Source organism: Crotalus tigris, unplaced genomic scaffold (assembly GCF_016545835.1).
Source record: "Crotalus tigris isolate CLP2741 ecotype Arizona unplaced genomic scaffold, ASM1654583v1 scf7180000018115.866842, whole genome shotgun sequence".
Taxonomy (NCBI): domain Eukaryota; kingdom Metazoa; phylum Chordata; class Lepidosauria; order Squamata; family Viperidae; genus Crotalus; species Crotalus tigris.
The window spans coordinates 330,219-350,258 of record NW_024096832.1 but is presented as its reverse complement, the minus strand read 5'-3'; the positions used below and the strand labels follow the sequence as shown (position 1 = coordinate 350,258).

At 36.7% G+C, this 20,040-nt stretch overlaps 1 protein-coding gene across 9 annotated transcripts in view; it reads right to left on the bottom strand.

Annotated features, from left to right (window-relative positions):
• Positions 1 to 5,689: 5,689 nt before the first annotated feature.
• Positions 5,690 to 20,040, bottom strand: part of ADGRV1 (adhesion G protein-coupled receptor V1) — a 255,607-nt gene continuing 241,256 nt past the window's right edge. For all 9 annotated transcript variants that reach the window (XM_039348036.1, XM_039348042.1, XM_039348038.1 and 6 more), the window contains 3 exons: positions 13,849 to 14,040; positions 9,928 to 10,105; positions 5,690 to 6,076 (listed from right to left, as the gene is read on the bottom strand). In XM_039348036.1, the coding sequence (XP_039203970.1) occupies positions 5,958 to 6,076; positions 9,928 to 10,105; positions 13,849 to 14,040 (489 nt within the window). In that variant the 3' untranslated portion in view covers positions 5,690 to 5,957. The remainder of the gene's footprint in view (positions 6,077 to 9,927; positions 10,106 to 13,848; positions 14,041 to 20,040) is intronic.

Here is a 20,040-nt window from a genome sequence, read left to right as displayed (position 1 = left end):
TTTAAGTCTAGGTCATTGAAGCTATTTCATACAGAAGAGAGATTTTCAAGTGCATGCAAATTACAAGTGGATTTCATTGTCTCCTCTCCCCCCCCCCCAAGGGCTGATCATTGCTAGTACACATGACAGGGCAACAACCTTCAGCAATACATTGACTATGGCACAAAGTTCCTGCTAAACGTGTTTGATTGTACAGGCAGTACTCTCACTTCATTCATGCTTCACTATGACAGTGCTAAAACAGTTTTGGAAGGCCCTGACATCTTGATAAAGCTTTGCCAGCCAATGCCAAAGAACAATTGGTGATAGTACATACTCCCTTTCTGTCTCTCTTTTCTTCCTCTCATTTGTGTGGGGCAATCAGCAGAACATTATTACACCAATGTCTCAGGATGTGTATCATGGCAGCAGTAGAGAAGAAGCAAAAATGGAAAGGAATAGATGGATCTGCATTTAGTTGTAACAGCTACACTCAGAAGCAGACCAGGGACAATAGTTGGAATGGGGGCACTGCAAGGAAAGAGGGGAGAATAATTCAGCTTCAGATATTCTAAAATGTGCTCTCACTGCTGTGACTCTGGGTCTGTGGGAGAACATATTAGACAGGGTTATTTTTCCTGGTCCAGCAGGTGACAGTTTAAAAGCAGGACTTTTGAGGAAAGTATTTTCAACACCACTAATAGCTTCGCAATTGCTTGCCCCTCCTTTTTCCCTTTGACATGGGGATATTGATCTCTCAAGGCCCTGAAAGTTAAGGCTTGAACTTTTTAAAAAACATTATTCTTGAAGACTCTGTATGTGATTACTGAAATTTTGAGAGAATGATGAGTCTACCCAAAGATTTGTTTGTTTGTTTCACTGGTGTGTGTGTGTGTGTGTGTGTGTGTGTGTGTGTGTGAGAGAGAGAGAGAGAGAGAGAGAGAGAGATATTAATAATAATAATAATAATAATAATAATAATAATAATAATAATAATAATAATAATAATAATAGTAAAGTTGGAAGGGACCTTGGAGGTCATCTAGTCCAACCCCCGGCTCGGGCAGGAAACCCTACACCATTTCGGACAAATGGCTGTCCAGTCTCTTCTTAAAAACTTCCAGTGTTGGAGCATTTACTGCTTCTGGAGGCAAGCTGTTCCACTGATTAATTGTTCTCACTGTCAGGAAGTTTCTCCTTAGTTCTAGGTTGCTTCTCTCCTTGATTAGTTTCCACCCGTTGCTTCTTGTCCTGCCTTCAGGTGCTTTGGAAAATAGCTTAATTCCCTCTTCTTTATGGCAGCCCCTGAGATATTGGAATACTGCTATCATGTCCCCCCTTGTCCTTCTCTTCGTTAAACTAGACATACCCAATTCTAGCAACCGTTCCTTATATGTTTTAGCCTCCAGTCCCCTAATCATCTTTGTTGCTCTTCTCTGTACTCTTTCTAGAGTCTCAACATCTTTTTTACATCGTGGTGACCAAAACTGGATGCAGTATTCCAAGTGTGGCCTTACCAAGGCATTAAAGAGTGGTATTAATACTTCACGTGATCTTGATTCTATCCCTCTGTTAATGCAGCCTAGCACTGTGTTGGCCTTTTTGGCAGCTGCAGCACACTGCTGGCTCATATTTAAGTGATTGTCTACTAGGACTCCGAGGTCCCTCTCACAGTTACTACTATTGAGCATGGTGCCACCTATGCTGTACTTGTGCATTTGGTTTTTCTTGCCTAAATGTAGAACCTTGCTTTTTTCACCATTGAATTTCATTTTGTTAGTTAGTGCCCAGTGTTCAAGTCTGTCCAGATCCTTCTGTATCTTAAGCCTGTCTTCTGGAGTGTTGGCTATTCCTGCCAGCTTGGTGTCGTCTGCAAATTTGATGAGTTCCCCATCTATCCCTTCATCCAAATCGTTGATGAAGATGTTGAAGAGTACTGGGCCCAGAACAGAGCCCTGGGGCACCCCACTACACACTTCCCTCCATATAGATGCAGTTCCATTGAGGACCACTCGCTGAGTACGGCCGGTCAGCCAGCTACGGATCCATCTGGTGGTGGTTCTGTCTACCCCACATTTTTCTATCTTGTCAAGTAGTAGGTTGTGATCTACTTTATCAAATGCCTTACTGAAGTCCAAGTAAATTATGTCCACAGCATTCCTCTGATCCACTAATTTTGTCACTTGGTCAAAGAATGCAATAAGATTTGTCTGGCATGATCTATTTTTGACAAACCCATGTTGGCTTTTAGTAATGACTTTGTTTGCCTCTAGGTGTTCGTTGATTCGTTGTTTGATTATCTTTTCCAGGATCTTCCCAGGTATTGAGGTCAGGCTGATAGGTCTGTAATTTCCTGGATCCATTTTTTTTCCTTTTTTGAGGATGGGAACTACATCAGCTCTTTTCCAGTCCTCTGGTAGTTCCCCTGTGTTCCAGGATCTTTGAAAAATATAGTTCAGTGGCTCCAATATTACATCTGCCAGTTCCTTGAGAACTCTGGGGTGTAATCCATCTGGTCCTGGCGATTTGAACTCATCTAGGCTGGACAGGTGCTCCCTAACCATTTTCTTGCCTATCTTAACTTGTGTTTCTGTTTTGTTTTTTATGGCAGTATTTTTAATAGGTTGGTCTGTTTTTTCCCTTTGTGTAAAGACAGATGCAAAACACGAGTTAAATAGTTCTGCTTTCTCCCTGTTGTTTGTCACCTTCTTGCCACTTCCACCCACTAATGGACCAATCGTTTCCTTCACTTTTTTCTTGTTTTTTACATGTTGAAAGAAGCTTTTTTTGTTATTTTTGACTTTGGTCGCAAGCCTTAGTTCATTTTGAGCCTTGGCTTTCTTCACTTCATCTTTGCAGGCTCGGGCTATTTGCTGATATTCTGACTTAGTTATGTTCCCCTCTTTCCACTTTCTATACTTGTCCTTTTTATCTTTCAATTTGTCAGAGAGTTCTTTATGCAGCCATGCTGGTTTCTTTTGAGAGCTGTTGTTTTTCCTCTTTGTTGGTATTGTGCTAGACTGTGCTTTTATTATCTCATTTTTCAAAATTTCCCAAGCTTCTTGAGTTGTTTTCCCCTTGAGGATTCTCATCCATGGAATCCTTCCCAAGCCCTCTCTAAGTTTATTGAAATTAGCTCTCTTGAAGTCCAAGACTCTAGTTTGACTGTGTTCTATTGGTTGTGCTTCTATAATGTTGAATTCTAATATTGCATGATCACTTCCTCCCAGGGTTCCTATGGCTTCAACACCGTCTATCATTTCATCTCTGTTAGTGAGAATTAGATCCAAGATGGCTAATCCCCTAGTTCCCTTCTCTACTTTTTGGGAGACAAAGTTGTCTGCTAGGTTTGCCAGGAACCTGTTTGATCTTCCACTTGGTGCGGAGTTTGTCTCCCAGTTGATGTCAGGGTAGTTAAAGTCCCCCATTACTATTGTGATGTGCTTCCTACATACCTTAGTTAGCTGACTGGCAAAAAGTTCATCTATTTCCTCTGTTTGGTTGGGTGGTCTGTAGTATACACCTATGGCAATGTCATTTCCCCCCCCCCTTTTATATTGACCCAAATGCATTCAAGACAGTTTTTATCATTGTTGTACTCTATTTCTGTGGAGATGTAGTTATTTCTTATATAGAGAGCAACTCCACCTCCTCTTTTATTTGGTCTGTTTCTTTTAAATAATTTAAATCCCTCTAGCTGTGTGTTCCATGTGTGAGTTTCATCCCACCATGTTTCCATAATGGCAACAATATCGTATCTGCCCTCATTAACCTGAATTTCTAGTTCACCCTGTTTGCTGTTCATACTCTGTGCATTGGTGTATAAACATTTGAGTCCTTTGTGGGTGGCCCTGTGTTTCCTTTCTACATAGCCTGTGTGGTGCCTGAGTTCCCCTATTGTCTTACCATCTATTTGGTTAGTGCACTTTATGTGGCACTCGCTATTAGAGGCTTCATTTTGATTGATAGCAAGGTTGGTATTCTTGTCCACACACACATCTATGCTACATGCACTGATAGCCCTATAGTTTTTAAATTGCCGGGGACAGAGAGAGAGAGAGAGAGAGAGAGAGAGAGAGAGAGAGAGAGATGGAATTATCAATCTCCCAGGAGATGATAGACTTTACCCTTCACCAAATCCAGATGTTCAGTAGGGCATAAGAGGATAATGGTATGATGTGTGAGATTTTACCCACTTCCCAACCATTCCCCACCATACCATTCAAGGAACAATTGGTGGTTATTTTTCTTGCATGCTAGGCACTAAGTAAGAGAGGAAAGAAAATTAGGGCATTCATGAATTGTTGTCCTGAATCTCCACTTATTACATGTGTATGGACAATGCCACTCCCTGGCCTCCTTATTGTGTATCTAAAGCTTGGCCATGAGAGCAGTGCAAATTAGGTTGACCTACTTTTCTGCTGCCTCAAGGATGGGAGGAATACATGTTAACATGTCTGTGGGAAAGTGCTCAAAGTGTGAAGAACAGTGAACAAAAGAAAAAAAATTCCATATATAATAAAAAAGCAAAGGGAAACTAACTCAACCCAGTTTATAGAAATATCATTCATTGTACTTCTCTCTATCTAGTCTTATAAACCTCTTCTTGCTTCCACCATGTCTGCATGCTGATTCATATATTGCCTTTTCTCTTTAAACCTATTATCTTTTGTTGTTTGATGATCTCATCAGCCCAATCCAACCATGATTTTCTTGGTTTTTCCCTGAATCTTTCCCACTCTTTTTTCATATAATTAATTAACACTAATTAATTATCTTTTCCAATGTGACCAAGGTGCCTGAGAACACTTCTTTTGTAGTAATTACTCACTTAAGTATTTGTTACACATTCATTCATTAACCATTCATTCTTGACTCTATAGTATCATCTTTTACTACATAAACACACCTTAAGTGTCCCAGTTCAACTGTATTTCTGAACTCTAATGGGCAGAAACACTTTCTTATACAGAATCATTTTCTATCAATACAGAAATGCATTTAGATCAGGGGCTTTGCTTAGCACCCTTGCCTCTCACAATTTATGATCCATGAAGTGGCTTGAGAATAATTCTGTATTCTCCTGGAGCTTTAAACTACACTGGGTCATATGTGAAGATTTTTCTTTTAAATGCAACAAATTTTTGGAAAACCTCAAATGCAAAAGACTATCATCTCTCTCTCTCTTTCTCTCTCTCTCTCTTTCTCTATCTATCTATCTATCTATCTATCTATCTATCTATCTATCTATCTATCATCTCTCTCTGTCATCTATCTATCTATCTATCTATCTATCTATCTATCTATCTATCTATCTATCTATCTATCTATCTATCTATCTATCTATCTCTATTTATTTTCCTATCTCTTAACCACCCATCTCCTTCAGAGAGGAGATTTTTAGTTCCTGTATTCAGGAAAGATCATGGATAGGATACTATAGGTTGGTTGTTGTTGTTTTTTAACTCCGGTCTTAGTTCATACTGTGGGATTTGTTTTCAAATTGTCTCTGGGCTTAGCATCTCTACATGTAAATTTCTGATATAATTTGTTCTGTCTTGCTTGGAATATGAGCAAAGGAAAAAAAGAAAAAGGGAAATATCTATACTGTAGGAATAAAATAAACTGAAGCTTATAACCGTCGAATCTTTCCTGGTGAAACATATATAGATATACACACCATCTCCATCAAACTAATTATTTCAATTTTTATTAAAACAGAAATACACATAGGAGTTAATTTTAAAAATTAGTTGACTTTATAGAATAGGTTCATCTAAATTAATGGCTTAAAACATGAGTTGTTTATAGCTTACTGTAAAAATTATTTCATTTAATAAACAAAACATGTTAATTCTTTAATCATATAATTCACAGCATTCTGTTACAGAGCTATATGTAGTGAGATTTTGTTGTTGCTGTTGTTCAAATAAAACACATGTATAAAAAGCAGAATGCATGTTAAAAAAATGAAAGGATTAGAGATGAGTGTCTGCTATAGGTATTCTTCTAAGTTCAACAATTTGGGAATTAGCTATTGTACTTCCATCCAGGCTGCCATGACATGACTCAGTATCACTGATGTTGAGGCCAGCACCTGGAACATAGAAAGAACGGCAGAATATTTGGGAGATCTGAAAATGAGGCTATATTTCTAGTTCACATCTGAATTCTCATTCTTTCTTAACTATCATTTACCTTACTGAATTTGATCCATAAACCACAGTTACAGATATTACAGTGTGTGCAATTTTAATTCTACTACTGCAATATTGCCTTCATTATATTTAAGGACTTAAGCAGAATATATTATGGTTAAGGTTTGCAAACCTCCAGAACTCTGTTAGATATTTTAATATATTTTTTACTGGTCATTCAGATTTTATAGCCTACTCCAATATTTATATGAATGTTCTCTCTCTCTCTCTCTCTCTCTCTCTCTCTTTCTCTCTCTCTCTCTCTCTCTCTCTCTCTCTCACACACACACACACACACACACACACACACACACACACACAGAGAGAGACACACATTTGGATATACTGCATTCTATTTCTTCATGTACCCTCTATGCTTCATGTCCCTTAAGAGTTATTTTTGTATATTTTCATGAAACTATGTCTTTAAAAGACTACACATTACTAAATATACATGCAAATCTCCAAGGTGTGGGAAGAAACTAAGCATGACAATTGTTTCTTTTGGTTCTTTCTGTGCACCTCTCCAATTGCTAGTGGAGTTCCTCACAAAGGTAGCATCTACATGATGAGGGACATGCATCAATGGCAATCACAGATTACAATTATGCTATTGTAGAAAGCTTGACTTTACTCTGTACTAGGTGGGCAGATTTCCTGAACCAACATTACATCAAGATGGGTAGGGATATCAGTGTAATGTCCCCATATTTTCTTCATAGAGGTACAGTTCTTCTGGCAAAGCTTTTTAGGATGATGAAGTAAGCTTTTTTAGTGAACAAAAAAAGGTGGAAAAGCTTCTCTTCCCCACCCCCACATTATCTCTTCTTCTAGTGGCACCAAATGATTGCTTTGCCTGAGTGAGCATACTGTGCTTTTGGTCTTAGGACAAATAAATAAAGCATTTAAAAACTGCCCAACCCCTACTTAGACATTTCAAGACTTGCAAATCCTATTTAGGCAGAAGTGCAGAAGTGCATGCAAGCATAATTAAACATGGTAATGTCAAAAGAGATTAATTCCAGACATTATTTGCCAGTAAAACCAGCTACAAATGAGCAAGGGCTGCAAAGATTCAATGGACTAGGCTAAATTATTTCTGCTGCAAATGCATATATTTCAAAGGAGCTATACCAGCAATAAACCTGGCTCACTGTATTTGGACTATGCTATATGCAGGAAACCAAATGCTACCACGTTTTAATAAATTAATAAATTAATAAAACACATAAAACAGAAAATGTGGCATATTAAGTTGCCTTGTTATACACGAACCTGGGTTATTTGTCTGTTTTTAATTCTAAAATACAGCAGATGACATGACCAAATTACAATATTCTCCATGCCATCAAATGACTTAAAGATGCTTTAAAAGATGGATTCCTACAGTTATTGTTAGTGTTCCTTTCTTCAATCTTTTCTTGCTTCACAGTTGTTTAATGAGAAGGAAAAGGTAGTTGGTGATTGAAGACCCAGGAAGATTAAAATGGAAGATGATTATGAAATTTGGATCCCTTCTAAAAATCTGTCAGTGAGGGAGGTTAATCCGGATATGTTCTAAACAGTAGTTTGAGGATAGGGAATAGAAATCCTGAAGCAGTGAATTAACTTCTAATTTCTAAAATCAAGTATCACTGCACACAAATCTTTCCTAAAGGATAGGTCCCTTCTGTTCTTTGACTCACTTTCACCATTAAAGAAATAGCACAAAAAGCCAAATGGATTGACCTGCTGTTTCCCATTTTATACATGTGTGGTTTTGTTGTGTTGCTGATTGTTTAAACAAATAACCTATTAAGATGATTGCTTTTCTAAAATCCAAATTACAACATGACTATACTTTTTCTTGCCGTGAATGAATTCTTAAGGATTTGATAATCTTCTTTTCGAATAAAACTAGAGTGTAAAGTCCTCTATGGAAAAACAACTTAAAACTGCACAGACCATTTAAACTTTTATCTAGAAGTGTTTACCACAAGATAGTTAAGAGTTCTTAGGGGCAGCATGTTCTCAAATTAAAGCAATGAGGCCCTGTAAGACTGTGTAATGACTTCACACTGGGACTGATTTTTGAGAAAATGTTGCCTGTACATTTTCAGCACTAATGCTAAAGTTGATATCTCAGCTACTTTGTCAACTGAGCCCAGCTTGCAGTCAAAAAAGAAAACTCTGAGATACATGTATAACATTGCTTCCCAGCCTAACCAGGAATTATAAATCTGAAGTATGTTTACGATCTTCTGGGCTTGCAAAATCAGTGTGGTGGTATCTACTACTGCAGAGGGTAAATGAATATTAAATCTCATGTCACCTTTTTTATAAGTTTAAAAACTTATATTATATTATTAGTAGTTTCTCACCTTTTTGATGTTTACACACACCCAACAAGTTTTTTTTTATGGCCAACATAAACAATTAACTGTTATTTTCATTTTAGTAGCTTTAGTAGAATTGAGAATTTCTCCTTTCATATAATATTTCTTTCAAACAGTAACTAATTTTATTTATTTATTTATTTTGGTCTAACAAGGGAATGAAACACTATAGTTCAGCTGTGAAAGTGTCATGAATAAACAAGGGCCTATCTGAATTTACTCTAAGAATGCCAATGAAACCAAATGCAGATTGTGGCTCAAAGGTCTCCCAGCTGCCTGTTTGCCTAAGAAACTCACAGTACCTGTAAAGCAAGTTTACAATCTAGTCTTTCTGCCTATGTGACACAAAGCATTTAGAAATATTTCTTCAGGACTCATAGTTTGACCTTAGAACTTTTTTAAAAAAATTACATAACTTGGCACTTCCCCTTTTCACACAATAAACACACATACATATATATTTGGGTCACTTTATGCCTTGCTAAGCAGTATTACAGTCATATCATTTGCTGCCATGTTTCATTATGCAACTATCGATCTTCCAAACAAATAAATCTGAGAAATTGTTATGCTACTGAGTGATCCATGCAAAACATAATCGGGCTTGACTTGTATTCTGTTACGTGTAACCAGGATGTATATAAACTAGAAATACAAGTGCTCTTTTGAAGTCAGTAATCATATTCATATTTGTAAACTTGAAAACCTGTCCTTCAAATTAAGACAGTTGTGAGGTTGGCAAATGATGTACCCTCCAAAAGTATTAGTGGTGGCAAAACATCTGATGAGTAGAATGCTGACTTGTCTCTATTCTAGGAGATCTATAGAAATCCATAAATTTCATTTTCTGCATATCCAAGAAATACCAATAGTGTCTTCTGTGACATACTTTCACATTCAGTGACTGGATTTTTTTCCATCTTTTACTTAGAATTAATCTTAATCTGGTTCTTGGACAACAGTTAAACTTCTTCATATAGCTATGGGGAGCCTAACTTAGCAAGATGGCATAATTGCACAGTCCAGACTGTATTTTTCATTCATCTACAATTGCTTCCATATAAATGTGAAATTAGATCCATATAAATTGGACATATTGAAGCATTTTTATATCTAAATAGTAGCTTGTGAATTATATAAGAATAATATTTACTTCTTCACCCTAAATTTTAAACACTTACAGTAAGAATACACATTCTGCTTCCCTGATACAGCTAAATGTGTTTTCATTCAATTTGTCTTTTTGTTCTTTAAATAAAATGCATATTAAGTTCAGCATAAGGCAGACTTTTAACTTTGATGTGAACAGTTAGCAGGAATACAAATGCAAAACAATCATATCTGATTATTTAGAAAGGAGGATACATTGTACTTACCAGTTTTTAAAGCAAATATTAGATCATCAAACTCTTGTGATTCTTCATCTGCCATCAAAGAACTGTTCCTAAATTCTCCAGCAGCTATGTAGGCACTGCCATTCTGTGGGCTTTGCTTAAAGACAGTCCTGGCCTCGGTGCCTGTTTTTGGGGATGTCCTTTCCCAGTCTGCTGGCATCTTTAGAAAAAGCATTAAGAAGTGTATAGTTTTTATACAGAGTGCCACAAAAATCTCTTTGCATTGTCTTCCTAATAATGTTATTGGTTCTCTAGACTAGAAGATCCCACAAATAGCAAACAATATCATCATCATTATTTACTTAGTTATTTTGGCAATTAAGAAAATATCTTGATTTAGACGCAATAGGCTCATCCCAAATATCCTGGCTCTAGTAATGTGCATGTAGTCAAAAGACTTAGAGCAACGGACGTTTTCTTATGCATTATGGCATTTCCCAATGCCAAAATAGGGATAGACAAAAGATTTTGCCATCTGATTCAAAGTAGCAAATGCCCATCTCCTTGTCTAAATGCAGTTGGTATCTCAGTTGGTCAAATTATGCTGGGACCTGAGTTACACAATTCCACTAAGCTTTCTTCTGTCCCCAGCAGTGAAAATCAGTTCAGCATTGAGAAATAAGAATTCTGGACTTTTAATGATACTTTACTTAATGGCTAGGTCAGGCCCACAAATTAAGTGGGATTAAGGTTTGATATTGCCAAAAATACCACTATCAAAGGAAGACTGTTTCTCTAAGTCTAGCCACGAATTCCTTCAGGATACACAGACTATTCTTGATAAAATAATAATGTAGTAGATATACAAGATGAAAGTTAGTTTCTTTGTGAAACAATAATTGGTAGAACTACAAACACAGAAAATATGGAATGAATAACTGATATCAAACTGGCCTTGGATTTATGTATATCTTACTGTGGACTCTGCAACACCACGACAAATGTTCAAAGAAAACGAGAGTTGTCAACATTACAGTAGCAGCAACTACAAGGCTCCCTTATAGTCTCTCTGGACATGTAAAGACTGGTTCTATTTCAGCCAACACTGATTGCCTGCTGAGGTGAAAGTCAAAGGCCCTCCTGCATCTCTGAACACCTCAGGAATGGTAATTAATGTGGAGCAAGAAGAGGCCCCTTTTCTGTGACAATAACCTTATGCTGGTTGTTGTCTAAGGAAGCCTTGTGTCATCTCCTCTTCAATGGCTTTTCAGAGGATGGGTAGATCTTGCTTTCTGCTATAATGACTACTTATTTCAGAAGGAAATAAGAAATGGTATCAAAAAACAAAATTGATCTAGGATAAATTATTCTTAACTTTTAGGATGATTTGGGATAGATAAGAGGCCATGGTAAATTTTCTATGAGTTGATTACAATAATAGTTTGTTAACAGAGGGTTTTCAAAATCTCATCTTGTCCTTTTCATTATTATTGTTCTTCGTGTTAAGTATTCTGTCATTAATATAGCATATAGATGACAGATCAATAATTTGCAAATAGATTTATTAGGGTTTTTTTTTTAAAAAATGGGCTCTTTTGTAAGCGGTGGAAACTCATACTCTAGCAATGTAATAATCAGTATTCAATGGGAGAGGTAATATGTGTAGATGTGTTCTTTTTTTGTTTTCATTTTTCATTTTTAATGCACTTTTTAAATGTCTCGTATGCTTTGTGTATCTTTTCTTTGCTTTTTGTTGTTTTAAATTTCTTGGAATTTTATATTTTAACTTTCTTTTGAATAAAATAAAAATTGCCAAGAAAAAAAGAAACATTTTTAAATAATTTTGAGTAGCTAAATTGTTCTTTGCTGCTGTATTACTTCATTAGAGCATTTGATGGATTTATTTAAAATAGAAAATAAATATGTTATGTTATTGATATTTAAGGAAAAAGGAGCTTGTTTGAGGAAAAACAGAGAACACATATTTAGCTAGGCAAAACTGGGGCACAAATGTTTAAATAGTCAATAAACACAATTTTTGCTAAACATGGCTTATGATTAACATCTACATACTGCTATTGTGACAGATCCTGCTATTATAAGTATAGAATAAATGTACAACAACTAAGCATGGAACATGGTCATCCCAAATTCAAATCTCTGCTAAACTATAAAGGCCATACAGAAGGAAGCTAAGTGATGTAATTGATTGAATTTTTTGCTGAAATAAAAAAAATCCATAAAGAAATGGTACTCAGCCCTTGTCGCATACACATACATACACTTAATAATAAAGGTGGGATAAAAAAACCAACCAACCAAACAAACAAACAAATAAATAAGCAATCCTAATTCAACCTCCAATTTCTAGCTGGGCAAAAAATATACCTGGATTTTTTTTAACCTGTCTTCATTCAATATGATGAAGGAACTTCTAAAAGCAAATTCTCTTTTAAGGGAGAAGGTTTTTTTGGGTGGAAGGTCATATACTTGCACTTATTTAATTATGAGGTAGCCAAGATGCATAGAGAATGTTCTGCCTCTCATGATATAATCATCTTTATGGTTTCCAGAACTTCAATTAAATTCAAGGAAGGTTGTCATTAGGAAATTCCTTTATTATTTTTTTTTATAGCGAGGCAACTATCAACAAGAAGGAACACTCAGTTCATTAAAAAAATGTTGAAGAATTTTTCTTTTCCTGAAGATGGTTAGAGAAATTTCCTATTCCAAGCTACTTTGCCAACAAATTTAGTGGAGAACTTTTGAAGGTCTGTTTGTGCCCAGCTGCAAAAAAGATTCCAGTTACTGGCATCTTGGAGTCTGGATCAGTTGGCTCCACAACATAAATGTTAGAAAATAAGCATGATGAGCTATGACAATGTGCAAATGCTGTATGTATATTATTTTATAGACCACTTGCTATTAGGGTGTCCTCTCAGATCCAACTTTCCATCATGACTAACATATTCTCTCCCCTTTGGCTGGCTCACAGCTAGATCCCTTTCTGTACTTTTAAAATGTCTTAATATGGCAGTTGTAATAAGGTGTAAGTGGGTTGCATTTGGAAAGGGAATGGACAATAGCATTTTGAAATAGAGCAGGATTGCTGAAAATAATACATATATGATGCTTCTGACATGTATACTTTACAGCTCTATTTTCTAGATAAATCCAATGACCTGTTTAGACAAAACCTGAAATGACCTGGAGACAGAAGGTGGCACCTTCTTTGTTTTGCTTACTCTCCTGACCTGTGAATTAAGATCAAATGGAAAATAATTGCTCAGGTTCATATGACAATCAGCATGGAGTTCGGCCAGTGTAAAGGCATCATTATAATAGAGCTGCCAAGAGAACCCAACACATTTTTCCAATGAAATTTTTTGTTGGCTTATAAAGGAGAAAGAAAAGCTGCTTTTGTTCTTTGCATTGTGATTTGAACTTCTTTCTTGTGCAGCTGTTAATGTTGATATTATATGCTGAGATACAAACCTCGCTCACTACAAAGGGGGCTCTTCTACCAAGCAGTTAAGTATATGACTGCAATCTAAATTAAAAACTTTGGGATAAGATCCACTGGATCCAGTGAGGTTTCTTAGAAATACGAATATTCATAAACTGCAATGAACTATTTAAAAAGGAGATATCTACAGAGCTGCATTGTTAATCTTTCATTATTTACAGTTGTGCTTTACTAAACATGTTATGTTTTGAGTGTCTGCCCTCATCCACAGAAGCTCACTGTGTGACTTTGGGCTTGCTACTCTCTCTGTGTGTGTCTAATTTACCTCTCAGAGAAAAAAATATGTGAGAATGCTTGCTGTATGCCACTCTTGAGTTCCTGACTGAAATGTAAGATGTAAAAACTTATCAATTAATAAAACCAATGGATCATGTAGAAACATACCTGTATATGAGTTGTTAGTATATTTATTTGTAAAGGTAAAATAATAAAGGTACCTCTTCCATAGCAGCAATAAGATTTTGAGTAGATTTGCTGATCTCTTCCCCTGCCAAAGGCATGCCACTTCCATGAGTGAAAAATGTAGACCCCGAGCTAGTATTTCCATTCATTTCAACTGTATAGCTGGCTTTCACGGGGCAGCAAAGTTGGTTATGTAAAATGAAATATACCACAAAGACATAAAGACCCTAAAAGACAGAAAAGGGAGGGAGGAAAATTCAGGCATCTATGAATGAAATGCATATATGTTTAATGCAAAACACATTTAAGAAACCTATATATCCAGGTTATGAAGATGCAGAACAAGATTTGTTTCCCAGAATCCCAACCAATGAGTGTCCATATGATTATAATGTAAATTAAAACACAAGAGAAGCTGTCAGAATAAATTATTGCCTTGGAAAAATAACCTCTACACACATAATAAGATAGTTCAGGTTAAGATGATGTGTTTCTTTTCAAACTCACTTATTGCTGAAAGCAAAGTAAAAGTAGAACAATGGTTCAGCTCCAACGTAACAGCAGAGAAATTGTTCATGGCTGGTACAAAGCCAAGCTTGCAATGATTTATTGTCAGATAATACCTCAAGTATTTTTACTGACCTGGTAGTTTCAAACCATAATTTCAACATCATGAAAACATTGGTTAGAGTTTAAAAAGCATATTTCAGCTTCAAATCAACTCTGACTATCTTAAAACTGTTTTGCCTTTATATTTATTACCTATTTAAAAATATTTCTGCGCCATCTTAACAGCAAACTGTTCCCAAACAGTTTACAGCCTAGGTTCATAATATAACAAAAACCTACAAGAAAATATAATGCATGCATTTAAAATTTTGCTTGTGCAGTTTATACCCTGCAAGCTTTTTAACATTCAGCAACTGTCATGAAGTTAAATTTAACATAACACTGAGGCTCTGGATTCTATATCCTTTCATTAAGCTTCTTCCTGATTGTCTTTTGGAGGGAGAAAGCTGTTAAGGGATAACAGAATTGGAAGAGACCTTGGAGGTCTTCTAGTCCACCCCCCTGCTCAAGTAGGAAACTCTATGCCATTTCAGACAAATGGTTGTCCGATCTTCTTAAAAACCTCCAGTGTTGGAGCACCCACAATTTCTGGTGGCAAGTCATTCCACTGATTAATTGTTCTGAAAGGAAATTTCTCATTAGTTTAGGTTGGTTCTCTCCCTGGTTAGTTTCTATCCATTGCTTTTTGTGCTGCCTTCAGATGCTTTTGAAAATAGGTTGACCTCTTCTTTATGGCAGCCCCTTAGATATTGGAACATTGCTATCATATCACCCCTAGTCCTTCTTTTCATTAAACTAGACAGGTAGGTAGGTCCCTTCCCAGCATCAACAACTTCTTTGCATGACTCTCTCACATAGGCAATACACCTTTACCAAGACCAATCCACTTCAGTGCTTTGAACATAGAAAAAGCACATCTAGGTCATGCTTGAATTCAGTCACACTGCTTACTTCCTCAGATATAATCACTTGCAGCTAGTCCCAAATTGCAAAATGTTACATTAACCTTTCCCATAGAAGAGATAGAAAATTAACATTATCATTTATGCTTTTTACAAAAAGCAGAAAAAAGTTTTAAAAAATCAATTAGTAATGATTTTGGCTCAGGAGTTCTTGAATATTCTGGCTCTATTTTGGATTTATTTATTAAATGTATTACATGTATTTTGTGGTTTTAAATGCTACAGATTAGGATACCATGCTATTATTGTAGTAATTACCAGTAATTAGCATTACAGCTGAAAAACACTATGTATGTTATGTTTCCAACTGTAAATATGTATTAACAGCATGGGAGAAAGAAAGAAAAAAATAATCTTAACAATCTGCTTAGAAACTGCCAGAATTTAGCCCAAACTTGTAAATCACAATTATTTACGATATAGTAAACCAAACCACAACTAAGTCTGTCTAGTTTTTCCAGCAGGTCCAATTCCTTTTTTACATGCAGCATGACCTTGTACAATTTATCATGACCAAAGAACAGGGATTGCATCACAGCTCTGCTTTTGTCATTCTAAAACTACATGGACATTGCTCTACCTAAATGCTACTCTACAGGCAACTGCATAATGTATAGATGACATGGCATGGGGTGCACAACATGGGACAAGTTCAGAAGGCTTTGTCTTTCTACCAGTCCCTGTGAATATAGTATAACTAATGTTATATGAAATTCTCAAAGGAATGAATTATTTCAGCATTTTGAGTAGAATCTTCAAAATGTATTTGGAAATCTTTAAAAAGTTTATTCATTTCAGAAATCTCATTTATTACCGGCCTTTCTAAACTCAAATCAGCCTTTAGCAATCAAAGCCTTAATAGGACATGCAGAGTACTTATTAAACGAGCAACATTTGTCCAATCTTCTGAAAGTTAACTTTCACTGAGAAAAAGAGCCAGCTCTGTTTTCCTGCTTTATTCTCAAAGTGCTTTGAAATTTCTTTTGGTAGCTTTTATGAGCTTTACTGTCTTATGGAAGATGAAAGACAATGCAGTAGTTTTCCTACAAAGCTCTAAATTTTCTTTGGCTGCTTATCTTTCTAGGTTGGATGCAACCAATAGAATGAATACCCTTTCTAATGTTTTTCTTTAGACTAGCATATATTCCTTGGCTACATATAGTAAATATAAGAACTCTACTTTTCACTCAAGAGAATTTCATCAAGCAATTATTTCCCCCTTTTTCTTTAATAAAAATATTTTCTTTTTTACCATACTGAAGGTGAATGGTTTTGGGGCTTTTTGCAGAGATCAAAATATCTGACTCATGGACTTAATAGTAAACAAAACATTTGTAGGCTGATCTGGCACATGGTCCTTCTTTGCAACTCTTATTCTCAGTAATGTTTTACTGTCATAAACAATTGCAGTAAAAAAGAGAGGTTGAGATCATAGATATGCAAGGGAAAGATGAAAGCATCCCTCTACAACAGTAGTTCTCAACCTTTTTAATGCTGCAATCCCCAACCGGTCGTAAGTCGAGGACTACTCAACTGGTGCAGCACCGTTGCAGAATGGGACTTTTGGCAGGCTCAGCAGGGCAGAGACAGCCTGGACAATTCCTATTGGCTTTTGAAAGCCAATAGAATTAGACTCTATTCAAGAGAGTCTATTCTATTGGCTTTCAAAGCCAATTGAATAAAAGGGAGTAGCATAGCTAAGGAAAAGGGGGAAAAAATGGCGGACTGCATTGTTTGGCGACCCCCGTGAAATGGTCGTTCGACCCCAAATGGGCTCCCGACCCACAGGTTGAGAACCACTGCTCTACAAGCAAGTAAAGGAGCATCCTACTATAGATTCTGTGTTAGCTGTGGCTCAGCTAAGTCTAATCTAAGTTGGCTGTATTTTCATCATACAGTGCTTTTCATGTTGTAGATGGTTCTCTGCAACATCTCCAGTTAAATGGCTTGCAGATAATGCAAAAAGTCCTATAAATGGGACTTTGGGAAAGAGCTGCTATTTAGAACATAATGCTAGAATAGGTGGATCAGTGGCCTTATTTAATTTAAGACAGCTTCATATATTTTTAAGCTTAAGTGACAGTGAAATATTTAAGGAATAAATTCTTCATGGTTTAATCATGAATAATGAACTAATTAATGTACAGCTGTCAACAATAGTGAACAATGGGCCCTCTCCAATAAAATGAATTTTAATGTGGAGAAAAGCAGGAAAAATCAAAGGTAAAAGTACAGATTAGGTGAGACCTGGCTCAAAAACAGTAACTATGAGAGGGACCTTGGAGTCCTAGTAGATGATCACTTGAACTATGAGCCAGCAGTATGCAGCAGCAGCCAGAAAAGCTAATACAATCCTGGGTTGTATAAACAGAGTCATAGAATCAAGATCATGCAAAGTATTAGTATCGCTTTATAAAACCCTAGTGAGATCACACCTGTAATAATTGCAACCAATTTTGGTCACCATACTACAAAAATGATGTTGAAACCTTGGAGGAAGTTCAGAGAAGAGCAACTAAAATTATCAAAGGCCTAGAGATTAAAACATATGGACAACGGCTGCAGGACTTGGGCTTGGCTAGTCTAAAGAAAAGAAGAAACAGGAGTGACATGATAGCAGTGTTCCAGTATTTGAGGGGCTGCCACAAAGAAGAGGGCATCAAACTATTCTCCAAAGCACCATAGGGCAAGACAAGAAACAATGGTTGGAAACTGACCAAAGAGAGAAACAAACTGGAATTAAGGAGAAACTTCCTAACAGTGAGGACAATTAATCAGTGGAACAGCTTGCCTTCAGAAATCGTAGGCACACCATCACTGGAGGTTTTAAGAAGAGACTAGACCAGGAGTAGGGAACCTTGGCTCTTTTATGACTTTTGGACTTCAACTCCCAGAATTCCTAAGTCAGCATGGTTGGTTCAGGAATTCTGGGTATTGAAGTCCACAAGTCATAAAAAAGCCAAGTTTCCCTACCCTGGACTAGACAGTCACTTGTCTGAAATAGTATAGATTCTCCTGCTCGAGCAGGGGGCTGGACTAGAAGACCTCCAAGGTCCCTTCCAGCTCTATTCTATTCTATTCTATTCTATTCTATTCTATTCTATTCTATTCTATTCTATTCTATTCTATTCTATTCTATTCTACTCTACTCTACTCTACTCTATTCTAATTTACACTCCTAATATTGTGATGCAGCTTACATTTTAAAAAAAATATTTCTTATTTCCTCTTTGTGATTGTCCAACTCCATAGTGACTCTAGGCAGCTTATAGATAAAAATGAAAAAAAAATCAAGAAAAAAGTAGATAACCGACTGCATATACATCACCCCAAAGGCAAACAGCAAAAAACAAAAACTAGTCTAGACCATGCCCTAGAAGAACAATCAGATCGTGAAAAGTGAAAAGGATGGCAGCAATATGAATCTTCATGGGATATCATTGCAGCCATCACCAAGAAGGCACACTTCCTAGATCCCACAACATGACACAGTTTAATTGATGGGACTTGAGGTGTCTTCATTCTAGCTGATCTCATGGGACAGGTGAAAACATAAGGAGAATGGCAGCCCTCAAATAACCAGGCTGTATGCCATGCACAGCTTTATAGGTGATTGCAAGCATCTTGAATTGCACCGAAAAGCCAACGGGCAACCAGTGCAGCTCGTGAAACAGTACTGTAACACATTCATCATTGCCTGCAATGCTGGATTCTGGATTGTCTTTAGCTTCTGAATTGGCTTCAGTCATAGCCCCATGTAGAATAAATTATAGTAATCCAATCATGAGATGACTATGGCATGAGTGACTGCCTGAAAATCCTCCTGGGCCAGAAACAGGTGCATATGATGGACAAGATGAATCTGTACAGAGACTCTCCTGACCACAACTGCTACATGCACTTTGAGCAGGAGCAGTGAGTTGAAGAGGACACCCAGACTGCAGTACAGTCTTGCATGGGGAAGTGCATTCCAATCAAAGACTAAAGAAGGAGAGTCCCTGGAACCAGAGGGATCAAACAAAACCACTCAGTTTTGTTGGGGTTATGCCCAAATCTGTTCTTCTCGATCCAGGCATGCATAGCTTCCAGGGACTTTGTCAGGACTTTGATAATATCATTAGGTCAGCCTTGAAATACAGCATATAATTGGGTATCATCAGCATATTGATGATATCTGACCACAAATCAACAGAAGATCTCATATAGCTGTTAGACAAAAGGAGTGCTAACCCTGCAGCACTCCACAAATGAGGGGTTGCAGGTGCAGCTTTTCACCCTTGTCAACACCAATTGGAACTGGACACAAAGAAAGAACTCCTGAAAAACAGTAACTCCCACTCCCAAACCCAAAGCTTGCATGAGAGGACCCCATGGTCAATCATAAACATACTGCTGGTAGATCAAGGAGCACTATGATGAATACTTTGACCCTATCTCAGCACTTCCACAGTTATCAGAAATTGTGTCGATTCTGCCTCCATGCTGAACTCTAGCCTGAAACCTAGTGAAATGACTCTAAGTAATTATACATAAATTAATATTTTGGAATAAAACACATTGAGAAAAATTTAAAAATTAAGATTTAAAAGACACATTTCATGCGAAAAGTAGATTCAAAATGCATTTCAATGTTACTTAAACATTTAGATCCATATTAAAAAACTTCTAGGAATAAAATGGATTTATAAGATTTAT